Genomic DNA, 18,248 nt, shown 5'->3' with positions numbered 1-18,248 from the left:
AAACAAAAACAAGCAAAAAAATATGGATAGCGAACTTGTAGGCTTAGTCTGTTTCTTACTGTTTGTAAGCCCTATCTGTCTACAGTGTTCAACATAAATGCTCTTCTGTGCCACTAACCACCTGTTTTCATGAGGTTAAATCTGGATTAAACATACTGTTGCATCTGTTAGTGTTTGACAGGGTCTATTCAAGTGAGTGGGCCACAGAGCACGTCTCAGAGAAGTCTTGCTTCTTCACAACAGTGTCTCTGAGGTTAGTGCTCAGATGCAGCCATGAGGTTCAATAAAGACCTCTGTAGACCTCCCTAAACTCATGTGCAGATCTCTTAGGTTCCCCAGACTCAATCAACATATTGTAATGTGAGCCAGACTCTGATTACTCTATTAGACTACTTAGATTCAAAACCCATTTTGATGGGTCCATGTCATCACTTTCTCCTCCTAAGAACACAGGCAGAGATTTTACTAAATGTTGAATCTCACTCTGCTTTCCCTTCTATATCAGTTAAGAGTATTTCTATGAAGAATGGTTCTAAGATGGATGAGCAGAAAGAGAGGAATAACTTATTTTTTTGTTGTTTTTTTTTGTTTTTTTTTGGGGGGGGGGTCCACACCTGGCAGCGCTCAGAGGTTACTCCTGGCTCTACACTCAGAAATCGCTCCTGGCAGGCTCGGGGGACGATATAGGATGCCGAGATTCCAACCACTGACCTTCTGCATGGAAGGCAAATACCTAACCTCCATGCTATCTCTCTGGCCCTAAGAGAGGAATAACTTAGATAAGACTATATTTAAATCACTTTGGTAAGGGCACAGCTATAATTCTCTAAGCTGTGGTAGAACATCAAAAGCAATTTTCAGCGTTCAGCAGATGTTTCAGTTTGTTGTTAAAGACAGCGTTGTTTGGTGTCTTAGGTTCTCTTTGGCCATGCAAGCATCTTCTTTCATCTCCACATAACGCCTGACAGGCAGGCAGGCTGAGTTCTTCTCTATCCTCATTCAATATTGTCTATAGGAGGCATACTCAAAGCACTGTCACCTCTCAGTAGTTGTGTCCACTAGTATCCCTAGTTCCCTGCAAAGTCAAGACTTTGCTTACAGCTTCGATGTGGCTGCCAAAGCTCTGCTCGGACCAATGTTCATTTGCCTACAACCTCTGATGTTCCTTGAGCATGTGCTCTTAAAGGGTCACCCCTTTCTCTATCCTGCTTGTCTTTCTCTTTATCTCTTTTCTGTCTCTGTTTTTTTACTAAGGAAAGAACTTCTCTGGCATTCAACTTTCTTTTTTTTTTAAGAATAAACAAAGCATTAGTTTATTGATTTTTTTAAGAAAATAAAATAACATTATATCTTTTAAAAAATTAATGGATAAATTTTCTTGTTTTCCTGTCACCAGAGCCTTTGGCACTCCTTATCAACTGGTACATAAAAGAGTAGAAAAATAAAAGATTGCATTCAACTTTCTTGAAGAGCAGAAAGCTAAGTACTCTCATCAGCTTTTTTTTTTGGGGGGGGGGGGGTTTGCGTCACACCCGGCAGAGCTCAGGGGTTACTCCTGGCTCTATGCTCAGAAATCGCTCCTGGCAGGCTAGGGGAAACATATGGGATGCTGGGATTCTACCACCATTCGTCTTGAATCAGCTGCTTGCAACTGCTTGCAACTGCTGAGCTATCTCTCCGGCCCCCTCATCAGCTTTTCTTCATCTTCTTTTGAACTCTTTTTTTTTTCTTCTGAACTCTTTTAAAACACTAGAGCTCACAAAGTTATTCCTAATACAGTGGTTTTGAACAGCCAATGTTCCAACACCAATCCCAGCACCAGAGTGATATAAGTTTATATTATATAAATTATGTATATTTATATAAAATTGTTTATATAAACAATTATTTATGTTGTTATATACAAAAAAGTTGCTAAGAGAATCTTAAAAAAGTACTTCGGTAAAAGAAAGTTTGTGACAGTTAATATAGTAGTTCTCATCAGGGTCATTAAAGTTAATGTTTTGGTTTACTGAGCTGTTTGTTACTATTTGACTCTTTTTGTGTAATTGCTTTTTGTTTATTGAGCTTAGATGCCTTCTATGCTATTTTCAGATCTAAATTGATGTGCTCTTACAGGGATGTCAGTATTGTAGAAATTTGGAGGTGTCAAAAGCAGCCACACATTCTAGTTTCTCAAGGATCTGTAGAACTGGAATTATTCTGTCTGACCATTCCACTGAGGGAGTTGCAGAATTTTCAGTCCAAAGACTGATATACCCCCTGCGTTTCTGTGCCTTGGCTTGCATTGCTTCAGAAATTAGTATAAATCTGGAGGGTTGTGCTGTTGTTTACATGAGATGTGGATGTGGATCTTTGAACTTCTGAAGGTGGGGCTGGGGATTTGTGTGAGGAAGCTAGCAGTTTTCTTCTTTATAGAATTTTTCCTGCTTTATCTCCTCTTAGAGTGTCTTGCGTGGGGTGTCTCATCCTGTGCCTGGGGTCACTAATACATTCCTAATTATAGTAAATTTTCTACATAACTTGGGTTTTCTAGTTGCATTTCCTGATTTCATTTCTATCAGGCCCATTAGACATATCTGAACTGGAGTAATTAATAATCATCAGGATCATTTCCATGAAACTTGTGGGAAAACTTGGGAAGTGAAGGTTTACTTTGCAGTGCAAAAGTGCTTGACAAGATTTGTGTTTGGTGCTCAACACACAGACAATGCCTAATGTGTTTGTATGTGTGCCTGTGTGTGTGTGTGGAGGAGATGGGTTGCTGAGGCAGAGGAACATGATGCTGCTGGACATGTCTATTTCCAACCCACGAAAGTCACTGATAATTGGAAAATGTGGGAGAAAGTGAAATGGGGGAGATTGAAATGGTAACATCAAAGGAAGTATTACTAATTCAAGGTTATTTTGTCTGGGGTTCCAAATCCAGTAAATATATTTGAGAGACTTGAGTTGGTACAGAAAACAATGAAAAGAAATAAAAAGGTTTAGTTGTTAGCAAACTGAGAAGATGGCTAACAGATTGTCTCTGAAACTCATATTTATCTCAGATAAGTGTATTGCTTGTATAGGAAAAAAAGGAAGACAGCTCAAAGTGAACCTGCAGGAACCCCCAGTTAATCCCCAGGCACCACAAAGTCACACTAACCACAACTGGGACCATATGGTGCCTCGATTAATTGAGAGAAATTCCCTAGTACTTATAAAAAAATTTTTTTAAGTACCTGGAAAACATTTCCTGTCAGTTTTGGAAGTTATAAATCAAGACTTAGTGAGCCTCGCATTTTCTTTTTTTGAGGGAAAGACAGTATTTTTTTTTATTAATGAAAGACAGTATTTTTAAGTAAAAATGCAGCAAATCGAATTCTTAGGAGTCTTGAATCTCAAAATTATTTAGTAATACACATCAGAGAACCTTAAAATTGTAGTATAAATGAAGATTACAATATGAATCAAATAATTTTCTCTTTACTACACAAAATAAAATCAACCAAAGGCAAACTATTTCTTTACTTTTCAGAGGAGGATGGGTAAGGTTCAATAAGGAACAAATTTTGAATAAAGCCTAATGAATTTACCTATGCAATTTATTCTGAAATTTGTATCTGTAATTTAGTATTCTGGTGGTATCTTCACTAAAAAAAAAAAAATTTAATGCCAAAAGAAGCAGTCATTTAAGGCAAATCTGGTACCAACATAAAGGAAAATGTTCTGTTAAAAAAAATGGGGCAAAACTAATTCAGGACTTTAGTACAACGTATCACAGAAAAGAATATGAATACAAGTTTTCAACTTATATATATATACTCCAAAAAGGCTGTCAGTACCCAAAGTATTTTTATTGCTCTATTATCAATGGTTTTGGATATGTTTTTAAGGGACACATAAAAATAGATCCAAGGAACAGATTAAATTAAACTTCTAGGTTAAAATGTTTGATTTAAAGAATTTTCTACAACAAATTTTATGTTTTATGTCTTAAAAGTTATATAACCTAATATATAAATGTCGTGGACTACTTTCTACACTATACTAAATATATTTCCCATGAGGGAAAAAATTAAGATATTTAAAATATATTAAGATTACAAGACCATCATAGATCTTTTGAACATGCATCTGTTTACAGAGTTATAACAGTATACAAGATGTTTATTTTATCATGGACTATTAAAAAATGAGTCGGTGACAATACCCTTTGCACAACATTATCAATTCACTTTAGCCACAAGCATGTCCTTGGTGTGTGTGTGTGTGTGTGTGTGTGTGTGTGTGTGTGTGTGTGTGTGTGTGTACAAGAAATGTTTATCCCTCATCAAATCATTCACAAGTTTACTAAGATGATGAAAGTATAGAAATATGTTGAGTATTTTTTTCTCTCTTTTAAGTAGCATCCTAAACATGGCAGAAGTAGGCTAAATTATAAAATATTTACTGGGCTTTTAGTTAGCTACACAGACTGCTAAAATGTAAATCAAGTTACCCAAATTAGCACATCAAATAACAAAACCAGCCATAAAGCAGGCTGAAAAGCATTAAATGTTTTATAGATGTTTTAAATCATTTAATTTCTATAAAAAAATTTATTCACAATATAATGTGACAGAAAATGCCACAGGAATGATATACTGATTGCAATAAAGTGCATGCAACAGAAGCTTTGTATTTTGTAGCTATTTTTGTTTATAAAAATTAAATCTCTCCAGTCATGCTTATCAGAGGTTTTAAATTTGTTATGTAAATGAATAAGGAATCCCATATAGTCCAAAGAGAAAGTAGTTCATCATTTTGAAGGTGAATTATCTGTAAGAAACATGAAGTACACTACTGAGCCCTGAAACATGCATGCCTAAATTTGCTTTTTTTGTCCTATTTCAGGCTCTCTGCTATCACTTCCTATGTATATGATACCAAGAGGATCCGTCTGTAACTGTGGTTGTATCAATTGAGATTGTAACGATGGTGATAACTGAAGTGGCGGCATTGGTTCCACTAACTGTCTAAGATTTGAAGGTGGTGGAAGAGCCACAGTATTCACAGTTTCAACAATTTCTCCATTGTAAAAGAAAAACTGGCACTGCTGAATAAACGTTTCAACAACAGATTGATGAATCTTAGTGGTAGATAGAAACTCTCGGTTTTCAAAATCAGGTCTCATCAGAGTTGGCCAAAAACAAATGGATAAGTTGTCTGCTGTCATAGGTTGATTTTATTTTGCTGACTAATCCTGTTTAGATGTGTTATTACATATCTGAATACATCATAGTTTACAGGATGAAATTTCTTAACAATTTCTTTCAATGCATGAGGACGTTCTGTTTTATTCGGTATTTTTGCTGTTTCCAACAGTTCTGGATGAAGAAAATAAGCAATTAAAGGATCTGGCAGATCTGCAAAGAAAGTTTTAAGAGCTCCAGCTACAATATTGACTGTTACTTCCATTGATACTAGACTGATATTATGATCTTGATCAATTTACTTTTGAATATTGTCTTGATCAGTTTTGTTTCCACTAACCCGATAGAGTTCTTCAGTACATAACCCTATATCTTCAATAAACTCCATACATTTTTTCAAAAAATAGTGGTATAGGTCTTTCAGCTGTAACCAGATCCTGGAAGGACATCAGAAAGTAATTACATTTCCAATTTCTATGTGTTGGTGGATTAAAGTTCTTAGTTTTCTTTTTCTGCTCAGCATCTCTTCAGCACTCAGTGCCAGAAGAGTGTGTGCATGCGCACAGCCACACTCACACCACTTTTTCTTGACATGACCAACGCTCAATGCTTGACTTGGGGAGTACCTGAGCCCAGTTTAGTTTAGTCCCAAGCCCATGTATTCAACTTTACCTCTGCTAATATCTGCCATTACCCCCTATGTATTGCCAACTGTATGCCATGATTAAGTCATGTGGAGGCAGGAAATAGAATGTAAACCCTGCCAACTTGTCTTTGTGCTGGACTTAGTTTTTTTCAGATGCAAAAGCAGCAGCTTCACCACTAAATAGGTCAAAAATGACCTCTCTATAGGAAACATTACTAAGAGAGCATTGGAAAGAACAGAGGTTAGATAGAGGGCTGTTTAGGTCACACCAGGGGTTATCCAGAGGATGTCCCTCTTGCATTTATTTCACTTGGTTTGAAGTGAACACACTTTGGGAAATTGAATCTGGCGGAAAGAATAGAAAAACAGAAGTCTCACATTGGTAATGAATAGGGATGGTCAGAATTGTCTCAAGTTTGAGAATAGGGTGTTTGGCTAAAAATATAAGGCAAAAGGAACAGGAAGTGCTGGGGTGGAAGAGGGGGAAGGGGGGGCAGAAGCCAGAAAACTGTACAGGGGTTAGGAGTTTGGGAAGTGGAAAGTGATTAACAGCTGGATGTAACTTGTAGCAAGTACCCAGGTCTCCCACCCTTGATGTGATGCAGTGGGAAGGGTAGGTGAAGAAAGGTGTAAGTTCCCCCATCTACTACATACATCATCTGCATGATTTATACACATTCACATCTACACCTGTATTCCTCTACACACACCACATCTGGACACATGTCTTCATCCCAACATTCACTGACACTACTCACAATAACCTGCCCATCTGGTAGCATTCTGACACTCCCTTTAAGATAAAAAGTGTTTTCAGGAAGGGACAACAGAGTGGAAGTGCAGGTCATCAGGCTCAGAACTCACTTCTTAGGCATATGACTTTATTTCCATGGAAAACTTTGATGCAGGCACAGAAGGAAATATATGACCAGGACTAAAAGATGTTCATTTATGATTGAGCAGCATTGTTGTGCCAGAAATTAATATTTTCTATAATTTCAGCAATTAAGTAATGATATTCTATGGTATTCTTTTATTAAAGCTGTTCATTGTTTTCATGTAAACACTAAACACAAACTATTTTGTTTCTAAAATTATTGGGCTCTTCAACCAGTGAGAATGGTCCAGGGTTCTGTGCTGTGGGAATACCCTAGAAAGAAAAATCACTGCTCTAGTCACTTCTCAGAAGGAGCATAGAGGAAATCCTAATCACTTACAGACACCTACTCCATTCTATTTATGTGTGACCTCACAAGTCAGAGGAGATGAAACCTAGAGGGAACAGAAAATAAAGTCTCAAAGTTATTGGAGGTGGAGTCTTGTCCTAAGATGCAAGTCGAGGGCAGGAAGAAGGGAGCACATATAAGAGCTAACAAGAACAGGAAGAACTAGCTATGCCCACAGAACCTGAGTTCTTAGGTGATCAGGGAGCCTGAAGGCTGTCATTAACAAGTATCTGTCATGCAGGGTATAAAGAGAGACATTACAAGTAACTGAACAAGAGTTACATTTATTTCAACAAATTTAAATTCAGATCCTGTTTCCTTTTGAGTCTGTCAGAAAGAAGCCCAGAGGTATGTTATACCATGAGCTGGTTATGACTGGGTGACTAAGAAGCGGCCTGTCATCCATATCTCCAAAACTATCAGGGTCGTTGAGACCATGGGCAGACAAGGCCACCTAAACTCTGTGTGAAGAGGTCCCTGGAAATTTAATCACAATGTACACCCAGATCCAAGGACTGTCATCTTGATTCTTATCTAACCCATAGTTGTTTTGAGGAGTAGTTTTATTGAACCTCAAGGATCATCTTAAAAACATTTTTGTAGGGCTGGGGGTATAGCACAAAGGACTAGAGCATATGTGTTGCATATTGGAGCCCCAGTTTCAATTCTTAGGACCACATGGTTCTCCTAGTACTACTAGATATATCCTCTGCAACTTGAGCAAAAAGTTTTTGCATTTTTTTTTAGAATTAAGAGACCCAGAGAACCTGTGTAGTTAGGACTGATAAGGAGTAACAACCTGCTTAGTTACACTATGTGAATTAACTATGCTCCCTTCTCCTCCACCCCTTCACTACAGGTAAATTTTCTTTAACTATGAGGTTACCTTTTGATCTGAGATGGAAACTTAGACACATTTAGGACTTTGTCAATTGACATACTTATGGAGACCTGTAGGCTGAACTTACAGAGCAAATGGGCATAGCTTGACATGTCTGGGTTTTAGGTTCTGCATCTATAGATGGGGGTTTGTCATTCTCATATCACTGGGTTGTGGAAATATATGAAATGATGGGTTTGAGTGCATTGACTGTTTCTTTCCTTGTACTTCCTGAGGTTATTGGAATCAGCACTTGAATGCCCCTTGAATCTCCATAAATCTGCACATCTGTCTATACTTTTCTGGTCATTTTTACTCTGGCTTTTGTTTTGTATTTTATTGTTGTCTTTGTATTATTTATCACTTGCCCTTTTATCATTATCTTCACTTTTATCACAACAGCACCATCCAACCTTTCTTTTTCTTCTCAAACCCTTTCTTCCTTTGTGTGCTTGGGATGAACTGTGGGAAGAACAAACCTTTACCATAAAGACATGGTGAGTCCCTTCCATTTCCCAGTCTTTCAAACAGATAAACATTGACATTGTCATGCCCAAGAGGAACACAGAATTCTTCCCAAGACACCCCAACAAAGCCTCCCCTGCCCCATGATCTGAAATTACCTGCACCCACATTCTGCCACACTCATCCCTTCATAGTGATACTTGAGGGTAGGAACACCCATGTCATCCTTGTAGAGAATGGAGATGGGGCTCAGTTTGGTGGGAACACAACAGGCTTTGCCCACCTTCATTGGGAACTTGAGATGCACTAGGGTCTGCACAATGGCATGCTTTGTTGGCGTCACATCATCAGCCAGGGGGAAGAAGCATCCACCTTTACACTCATAGGCATCATATTCCTTGGGTGCAATGATCCAGCTATCCCAGCCTATGTCCTCGAAATTCACCCGCAGGGAGGTTTTTTGACAGTGGTTGCTGGCCCCTACACTCCTCTTCCTTCTGACTAGGGATAACCCTGAGACTGTATGACCTTCTGCTTTCACCAGATTGTTCTTGGATGGGCCCTTGAGCACACTCTCCTGCTCATGGCCAATCATCTCCCTGAGCTCTAATCTGGTCTCTTTTGTCCCATTGCTGCGATCATTGGAGAAGATGACAAAAAAGGGCAGGTTTTTGGTTCCTGGGGGGACGCTGATATCCAGCTTGTCACAGCCTTTCTTGTACTTCTCCAAGGTCACTTCCAGTGTATTTCTGCTCTTGGTGGAATCTGCCCTGACCCACCGTCTTACAGCACTGGAGACTTCAAAGGTCTCCCAGCCTTCATGATGAATGCTCTGGGACACCAGGAAGGACTTAGTTACTTCAGAAGCATCCCAAGCATCTGCTCTATCCAAAACATCATAAATAGCCATGTTTCCCTTCAGCTCAGGAGAAGAGTCTACGTGGTTTTGACAGGAGATGTAGAGTCGAAGCTCTGCCCTGGTGATCTGCTCGTGCCTGGGAATGGAGATGTTGAAAATCAAGATGTGTTTCTGGAAGGGGAAGCCTTCAGTGGTGGATACAGAGATGGCATCTGAAATGTAAAGCACAATGAAAGACAAATTCTGGGTGGGAGGTTGAGCCTCCCAAAGCTGAAGCTCAAGATTAAAAAAATACTATCTAGATGGCATAATTTGTCTCTACTAAATATTTTTGGTTTTATGTAAGACTTTATGTAAGATTTCAAGAGAATCTTGAAAGGATTTAGGATCTTCAAAGAATAGGAGAGGCAGAAAATTCCTGTCATCAAAAGTTTCCCATCCCAATCTAGTATGCCTGGTTTTGAACTGGCACTTGTATATGTATACTTTAGTCTATCCTTCACACTAATACTGGGAGAATCTAATTTCCTCACTTTAAACATAGAGCCAGGGTTTAGATATTTAGTCGCCAATACACACACATCTCATCAGGTCTTACACTTCAACACATAATAAGAATAAAATAAGCAAAACAGCCACATTTCATGTTAATGCACATCCTGAGTTTATGATTGGAAAGGCAAGATCCTTGGAGGGAAGATGAGATTACATTATTTAGCAAGTATAAAAATCTCTTCATCCAAACAATGTGAAAAGCATATAAAATTATCTTCTGAGCAAAGTAAAAGTGAATGAGACTTTTCACATTTGAGGAAAAAATACATAGTACCTTTAATGACTTTGCTATGTCAGGTGATAATGGAATTTGTCTCCCAGCTACACAATTGTTCAGATTCCCACTTTTTCTGGACTGGCACACAGACATTAGCACATGTCTATTATGTCCTGACGTGGTCACAAAGAGAGTAAGAAAGTCATGTTTTATTACTAACTACTATGCCCTAATCTATGGGAGACCATCTGTTGTCTTGACATCTGGCAGTTTTTCATGCCTAAAAGAAGAAATAAACAATTACAAATCTGTCTCTTCTCAAGTATGCACCATTGGAGAAAACCCAAGACCCTCTGTACTTTATCTCTTCACACGAGATTCAGCTTATCTGGCTCAGGAATGATATGAGGCTTTCATCTGATAAACTTGGAACTCATCTAGCACTGATCCTGACTTATAGCAGATACTCAGTCAATATGTCTGTGTCATCACCAGATATCCCCCACCTCTGGGCACCCCTCACCTCAAAAGCATGTGCACCCGCCATCCCTCCAAAACATGTGTTATTTTGCTTGCTCTGTGGGATGCACTCACCCCAGTATGGATGTGCCACTTAAACTAAGGAGTGAGTTGAACAGGATAAGAGTAATGTCTATGAGTAGTATATTAAAAACCCAATGCGCTCTCACTGTAACATATCTTGACAATGACTGTGGAACCATAGTCAGACATCTAGAAAACACCCTCCCAAACAGCCACACACCCTATTGCTTCTGAAGGCAAAGATAATTGGCCTCCACGGGAATGTTGGTTATAAGGAGATCTGGGATAATATCAGAGCACTCGCTTCTGCAATGAGGGCAATGCAGGGGATTACTAAGAGACAGGGAAGGAAGATGAAGTTATTGAGATGGCTCCAAATGCTGGACTCCAGGCTCCAATTTGGTATTAGTTTTAGATGAAGAAGTTCAGCCTTCCTCTAGATCAGAGGTTACAAACACTTGGTTTGCAAAGATAGTAACATCCTTATCCTCATCCTCATCATAGCCTCATCCTCAATATTGGCATCATCATTATTATCATTATATAACTAATAAAGTCAGTGCTTAAAAAAATAGCAATTTCCTGATAAAATCTAGGAAGTTTTTTTTTTCTTCTGGATAATCAGAAAACCCAGCACTGTTAAAACATCATGCTGATCAAAGAGAGCTTTAGAAGCCTCTGAGCACTGTGGGTCTGCTGATCTGAATTGTGTCTCTTGAGGGTTTTCAGAATTTCTGTACAGAAGGCAAATGTGCTACTGAACCTTGTTATTCAGAGAAAAAGCTGATCAGTGGGTGCAGACAACTCAATCTAGGTCAGGATCCAGCTGCTTTAGATATTAGCATTCAGAAAAAGTTTCTGAAACATCTGTCAGCCTTGACCTTACACATTGTAGGCATCGGTGATCCAAGTCCTGGGTTCATATCTATTCTCCTTCTCAGCCAGGGATATTATTTTATCTTGAGAAAAAAAAAGTCAGGTTTCTAACATTTCTCTCTCAGAGGTATGTACCTGAATTTCATACATATTTGAATAAGAAAAAATAGGCATTTTTAAAGCAAAAAATGTGTACCCAGTTGGGGGGAGGCCTTAAATAAATGGTCAGTTTTTAGATGGAAAGGAATAGTAGGGGAGGAGAGGCAAAGGGATGGAAGAAAGGAAGCTGTCCTTAACACAGCCCCTCCTGTGTTCAATGTGGCGTTAAGCCAGAGAAAATGAATCTAAAGTAGAGTTGTGCCATGAACTTTCTATAATGTCATAAATGTTGTATAATCTGTACTGTTCTCCAGGTGCTGGGAACCCAGCATAAAGTTAGTGTGGTCAAAATAATTAAATTGGGACTGGAGAGATAGCATAGAGTTAAGGCGTTTGCCTTGCAAGCAGAGGGACAGTGGTTTGAATCCCGGCATCCCATATGATCCCCTGAGCCTGCCATGGGCAATTTCTGAGCATAGAGCCAGGAGTAGCCCCTGAGCACTGCCGGGTGTGATCCAAAAACCAAAAAATAAAATAAAATAAAGTAATTAAATTACTCATTTAATTTATTTAAATTTTTTCACTTAATTTTTTTTCCCATTTTAACTAATTGAAAGTGAAACCTCAAGAGCCTCCTGTAGTTAGTAGTCTCATCTGAAAGTCTGAGCTATCCTTGCTCTTTCCTTTTCTCCCCAAGATTCCCCAGCTCCGCAGGCCAACCCTACCTTCCAGACTGAAGCTGCGCACGATGTTGGAGGCAGGGGTGGATGACTTGTCGGTGGTATATCTATTGTAGAGGTCAATCATATACTGTGGCAGCTCCGCTTGGGTTTTATCCTGGGCAGGGACTCCACTCAGGTTGAGACTGCGAAGAAAATCCACTTTTATGTTCTCCAGGAACATCCTGAGGTCAAAAGTACCTTCTTCTGTATCTCCTCCAGGTTTCCCTAGCAAGTGGTGCGCATCTCTCCCTGCCAATACCTGGCCTGGACTCTCCAGTGGCTTCCCTTGCATTGAACTAATCAGCAGGGAGAGCACAGGCAGGGCCACTATTAGCACCCTGCTGCACATGTTGAAACTGGAGACCAAAAGAAGCTGTGGGTGCTACTGGGTGCACCGAGGAGCCAGGAAAGAATGGGCCCGCATTATCCTGCCCAATGCTCTTCACACAGGCCCACACAGATAATGCACAGACGGTCAGCTACTGTTTGAGTCCCTCCAGGGTGCTTCACTGGTTTTTATCTGTTTCTTGATGTTGGCTCAGAAGTCTTATCTAAGGGAGTTCTATGTTAATGAAGATTCTATAAACATCTGACAAATATGTAAGTCTTGTGAGAAGGATACAGTCTGCTGCAGAGTCCCAACTACTCTAAGGGGTTATCATCCCTAATTAGGATTATTTTTCATTTCCTTCCAAGCTCTGTTTACAAGAATCTCAAGACTGAGACATAATAATAAGCTCATCACCTCCTGGACAAGGAAATAAAAAAGAGTGAAAAAAAAATCACCAAATACTGAAACATCACAAAAAAAACTAAAAGGAAAGTGACAATGAGGGGCAGTGTGGGAACTAGGGTAGGTACTATATCTGATTAAGCCTATGGGTCTGACCCAAGGGCTCTGTGCCATTTTTCATATCTGTCAAAAAGAATATTTGAGCTTAGTGATCATGCGTAAACTTGATGAATAAAAAAACGATTCTGGAGTCAGGTCAGTTGAGTCCTCCACCCAGCTTCCTCAATCCCTCCTGATTGTGACCTGTAGCAAGTCACATCACATCTTAGAAACATCAGTTCTAAGCCCGGAGAGATAGCACAGTGGCGTTTGCCTTGCAAGCAGCCGATCCAGGACCAAAGGTGGTTGGTTCGAATTCCGGTGTCCCATATGGTCCCCCGTGCCTGCCAGGAGCTATTTCTGAGCAGACAGCCAGGAGTAACCCCTGAGCACTGCCGGGTGTGGCCCAAAAACCAAAAAAAAAAAAAAAAAAAAAAAAGAAACATCAGTTCTAAAGTACTGAAAAGGCTTCTGTGGCTCAAACCTTGAGATTGATGCTGAATTGAGGGCGTTGGGGTGGTTGCTTTCTGGATGATGTATCTCTCTAGCAGCTGGCAAAATGTTGGGAGGTTCGATGGAAACTCTATTCTCCAGAATTGCTCTATAGGAGCTCCACACACTGAGCATGCTGCCTCCAGCTCTGGGCCAGAATAACTCTGATTCTAATATTTGGAACTAGTGGTTCTGTGCTCTTGGGCTGCTATTGAGGTCATGCTTGTCAGCAGGAGAACTGTGAAATCTGGTGAGGAAACAGAGGAGGGAAGTCCTGAGTCTAGTATCCAGAAGCTAGCTGAGCAAGTTGGCAGGTTGCAGTCCATAGGGGCTTTTGAGGCCCCAGAATTTATTATTTTAAGATATCTCCTAGGCTCATTTCATTTCTATTTCCATCTGTCTGTTTTCATCACCTGGATCTAGGTCTGATTTTGTCTTTTTAGCCAGAACAGTCCTAGATCTTTCTAACCACTTTCCTGGATAGCAGAAGTAGGTAGAGAGAAAGTTGAAGATTCCTTTCTTGGTGTTGCCACTTTTCTTTTTCTTTTTTCTTTTCTTTTCTTTTCTTTTTTTTCTTTTTTTTTCTTTCTTTCTTTCTTTCTTTCTTTTTTTCTTTCTTTCTCTCTTTCTTTCTCTTTCTTTCTTTGTCTTTTTTTGGGAGGTTTTGGGCCACACCCAGTGATGCTCAGGGGTTACTCCTGGCTATGTGCTCAGAAATCACCTTTGGCTTGGGGGACCATATGGGACATGAAGGGAATCAAAAGGCAGTCCATCCTAGGTCAGCCATGTGCAAGGCAGATGCCCTACCACTTGTGCCACCAATTCGGCTCATCTCTGTCACCTTTCTTCTTCCCAATTCACATAAATTACACAGTTCCTCTACTGCCATCGTTAGTTGGCGACCACAAATGGACTTTCAGTGAATAATTCATAATTGTGAAAACTTGAAGAGGCATAAAATCCTTGGAATTCTAAGGAGACTTGGGAAGAGTGAGATAACCTTTGTTTGAAGATATAAGTGTATGTGCATCCCAATAGGTCCTCCTATTGGGCATGATTCTGTGGTTTATTTCATGACTGGACACTTAAAATCCCCTTAAAAAGTTACTAACCCTGTGAGGGCTGCACTGCAATACTATGGGAGTTCATATGATCCATGGTGATGTCTTGATGGTGTCATGATGTTGGTCACAAGTCTCAATGCTGAACCACTATAGCTAAGTCCACCACTGACCAGACAGCATGTGTGGTCTCTGTGAACAGACACCTCTAAACTGAAAAAAGAAAAAGAACAGACACCCCTCCCCTTATATGTCTAATGTACCACAGACGACAGTGCAAGGAACACAGGAAAACTCAGTAGTGAAAGAACTTTAAGATTTTGGGAGACTTTGGCATAAGATCACTCCCCAGAAAAGTATCTTTTCTTTTATCTCTTTTCTCAGCACAACAGGGAATAGGCTAGAAATTATCAGAAAGCAATTGAGATGTGAATTTGATCAGTACAGTCCCAGAACTAAGTATAACTAAAGACAGGCAGAAATAACTAGTCAGAAAAGACCAGAAAATTTTGAAAAGTAGAAGTTCTTTCATCCCAGATCCAGAAGTAAGATTCTTAAAAGCCACAGCACTTGGCTAGGCTCAACTTGCAGCTGTAGTGGATTGAAGCCAGGTCAAGCTCTAGGGATATTTGGGGTGGAGTACTGAGGACATTAATGGAGACATCTGATTTCATGAATCTGACAATTATGGCAGAAGGAGTTAGTTAATTTTACTTTCTTTTTTTTTGTTTGTTTTGTTTTTGTTTTTGGGCCACACCCGGTAACGCTCAGGGGTTACTCCTGGCTATGTGCTCAGAAGTTGCTCCTGGCTTGGAGGACCATATGGGACACCGGGGGATCGAACCGCGGTTTGTCCAAGGCTAGCACAGGCAAGGCAGGCACCTTACCTTTAACGCCACCGCCCGGCCCCTAATTTTACTTTCTTAAGGCCAAAAGGGATAATGTTCTTTCCGGAGAAGAAGTTAATAGGATGCTGAGAGAAAGAATGTGAAGGAACCATCCTGTCTTGGGATATTCTTCTTTTCATAAACATTGAAAGAGTTTTCTATTAGAATGGGCTAAGAAAAAAAAAAAGAAAACAAAAATTTTCTGCTCAACCTCCAAGATAGTCAATAAATTTTTATCACACTGTAAAAAAAAAAAAGCATGGGCTAAGAAAGAAGCATCTTACTTGCCTTTATCATACCATATGACCCAAATGTAAACTTTATCACTGGGAAAAAAGTTCAGTAACTGGCAACTTGCATAATCATACCATCCTGCAATTAGACCAATTTCTGCAAGAACCAAAAGTAATGGCAGGAAGTCTCATGTCCAAGTCTTCATGGTCGTATACCAAGATTTAGAAAAAAAGAGAGGACTGTCATATTCAGAGCTGAAGGAACCAGAATTAGGTCCTTTAGATGATATTATAATGTTAAATTCCCCACAGACTGTACCAACTGAAGCTCAGAGGCTCCCTCCAATCTCACTAGATTACTCCACCTCTCATTAGATCTCTGCCTCCTAGGACAGAGCCTTCTAACACATCAGAGGTTCAGTTTCCTCATTTGGCAATCCAGGAGAGGAGAACAGCTCAGCCAAGTGTGATAATGCAAAATCCCATTGACATTCCAGTCCCTGAAGCAGCTAGAAGTGCAGCTCAATGTTTTCTAAGAGGAAAGTAAGGGAGACTTGGGACATTGGTGATGGGAATGTTGCACTGGTGATGGGTGGTGTTCTTTACATGACTGAAACCCAAACACAATCATGTATGTAATTAAGGTGTTTAAATAAATTTAAAAAAAAGAAAATAAAAAAATAAATAAAAAAGGAATTATTTTATAAAAAAAAAAAAAAAAGAGGAAAGTAGTAGCAGAGGAGCACTGTAGGCCTTAGAGAACTAGGTTTGAGTCTTGTCCTATCTTTCTCAGGAGATGCAAAGCTCATGCAAAGGGCCTCTTCTTTCACCCATGGTAAACTTTTAATTGCTGGGGTCTTAGGAAGTGCCCAGTTGATTGAATCTACAAGTACTTACTTGTCTCTACTTTCTCTTTCTTCGTTCATCAATAGGAACTTTAAAAATTCTCTTTTGTAGACCCTAGTTTAGGTTTTGGCCTACGATCTGTACTACAACCAAGATCTCTAATTCCAGAGGTCTGACTGAGACAACCGCAACTGAGCAGAACTTCTGGAAACATAATGAATGACTATCCTAGGCTTTGCCCTACGATAGATGCAAAAACCAAGACTACAGAAGACTGATTAAAACAATAGTGATGAAACAGAACTTCTAGAACCATAAAGAAAGACTTCATCCTAGGCTTTAACCTATGACCTGTGCAAATACCAAGATCTCTAATTACAGAAGCCTGATTTTATCATCCACAACTGAGCAGAAAGTTTCCAGATATCACAAAAGGACCTAGGGGAGAGAACAAGAGCATATACAGAGCCTGTAGCTATTCCTGTGACAGTATACTTGAAGAATGAAGAAATCCTGTAACTCTTAGGCCAAGGGAATTTCCTTTCTAATCTCCCCAATATTTACTGTGGCTATGCAAAAAAAATAAAGCACAAATTAAACTTTTTGTTATTGTTGTTGTTGCTTGTTTTTTGTTTGTTTGTTTTGTGTGCTTTTTTGTTTTTTATCTCAGGTCCATGGTTATTGTTTGGTTGTTGTCTTTATTGCTGTGATGCTTATTGCTGTGGTACTTTTCAGGTTTTTTTGTTTTATATTTATTTTTGTATTCTTGTTATGCTTTTCTCTCTTTTTCCTTTTTTCTCTTAAATTGATATTTATAACCTTTAGAAGGACTCCTTCATTTTTGTTTTTGTTTTTTGCTTGTTTGATTTTTGCCCCCCACTTTGGGGGGGGTTTGGGTCACACCCAGCAGCAATCAGGGGTTAATCTGGCTCTGTGCTCAGAAATCGGCCCTGGCAGGCACGGGGGACCATATTGGAACCACATAACTTGAACCTCTTGTTCTGCCTCACAAATTGAGGGAGAAATAATGGAGGGTACCAAGACCAAACAGTCATATAAAGATCTAGTAGAAATAAAAATAATCAGACCAAATCCAAAGCCAACCACAACAGAATTAATACACAATCTACAACAAGCTAGACACAGAGGGGACCACTTATACTAGCAGCACAAAGGGCAAAGGAGAGAGATATGGGATGCATGCTGGGAACAGGGGTGCAGGGAGGACAACATTGGTGGTGGGAATGCCCCTGAATCAATTCACTATGTACCTAAAAAATTACTGTGAAAGATTTGTAATCCACTTTGGTCAAAATTAAAATTAAAAAAAAAGAAGAGTAGAACTTTCTACCAGTAATAGATACATGTGAGAGTTTGGGGTAAGAGATAAATACACACATTTTATAAACCTCCTAAGAATATGTGGGAATACTCCCACTTGGGACTGCCAACATGAAGGTCAATAAACGGGGCTGCAGGTCGCATGGTTACCATGCCAACATCTTTTTCATCATAATAACGGGGCTCTATGTTTACTGTGAAACAGGGAAAGAATGTAGATAGGCTGGGGTTCTTCAACCCAGACTTAATCACCTGGTTGCCTCTGCTCACCGGACAGACTCCAAGGAGTGA

General features: G+C 39.6%; 1 protein-coding gene and 1 pseudogene across 1 annotated transcript; both read right to left on the bottom strand.

Moving 5' to 3' along the window:
* Positions 1 to 4,849: 4,849 nt before the first annotated feature.
* On the bottom strand, positions 4,850 to 5,626 carry LOC126033395 (rho GTPase-activating protein 5-like; annotated as a pseudogene).
* Positions 5,627 to 8,365: 2,739 nt separating this feature from the next.
* Positions 8,366 to 12,733, bottom strand: GDF2 (growth differentiation factor 2). The gene is made up of 2 exons (XM_049790700.1): positions 12,269 to 12,733; positions 8,366 to 9,465 (listed from the first exon to the last, which is right to left on the bottom strand). Exons 1-2 carry the CDS (start codon positions 12,612 to 12,614, stop codon positions 8,549 to 8,551), a joined length of 1,263 nt encoding a protein of 420 aa, XP_049646657.1. The 5' UTR covers positions 12,615 to 12,733; the 3' UTR covers positions 8,366 to 8,548.
* Positions 12,734 to 18,248: the final 5,515 nt, after the last annotated feature.

This window comes from Suncus etruscus, chromosome 17 (genome assembly GCF_024139225.1).
Source record: "Suncus etruscus isolate mSunEtr1 chromosome 17, mSunEtr1.pri.cur, whole genome shotgun sequence".
Classification (NCBI taxonomy): Eukaryota; Metazoa; Chordata; class Mammalia; order Eulipotyphla; family Soricidae; genus Suncus; species Suncus etruscus.
This window is presented reverse-complemented; position numbering and strand designations above follow the sequence as displayed.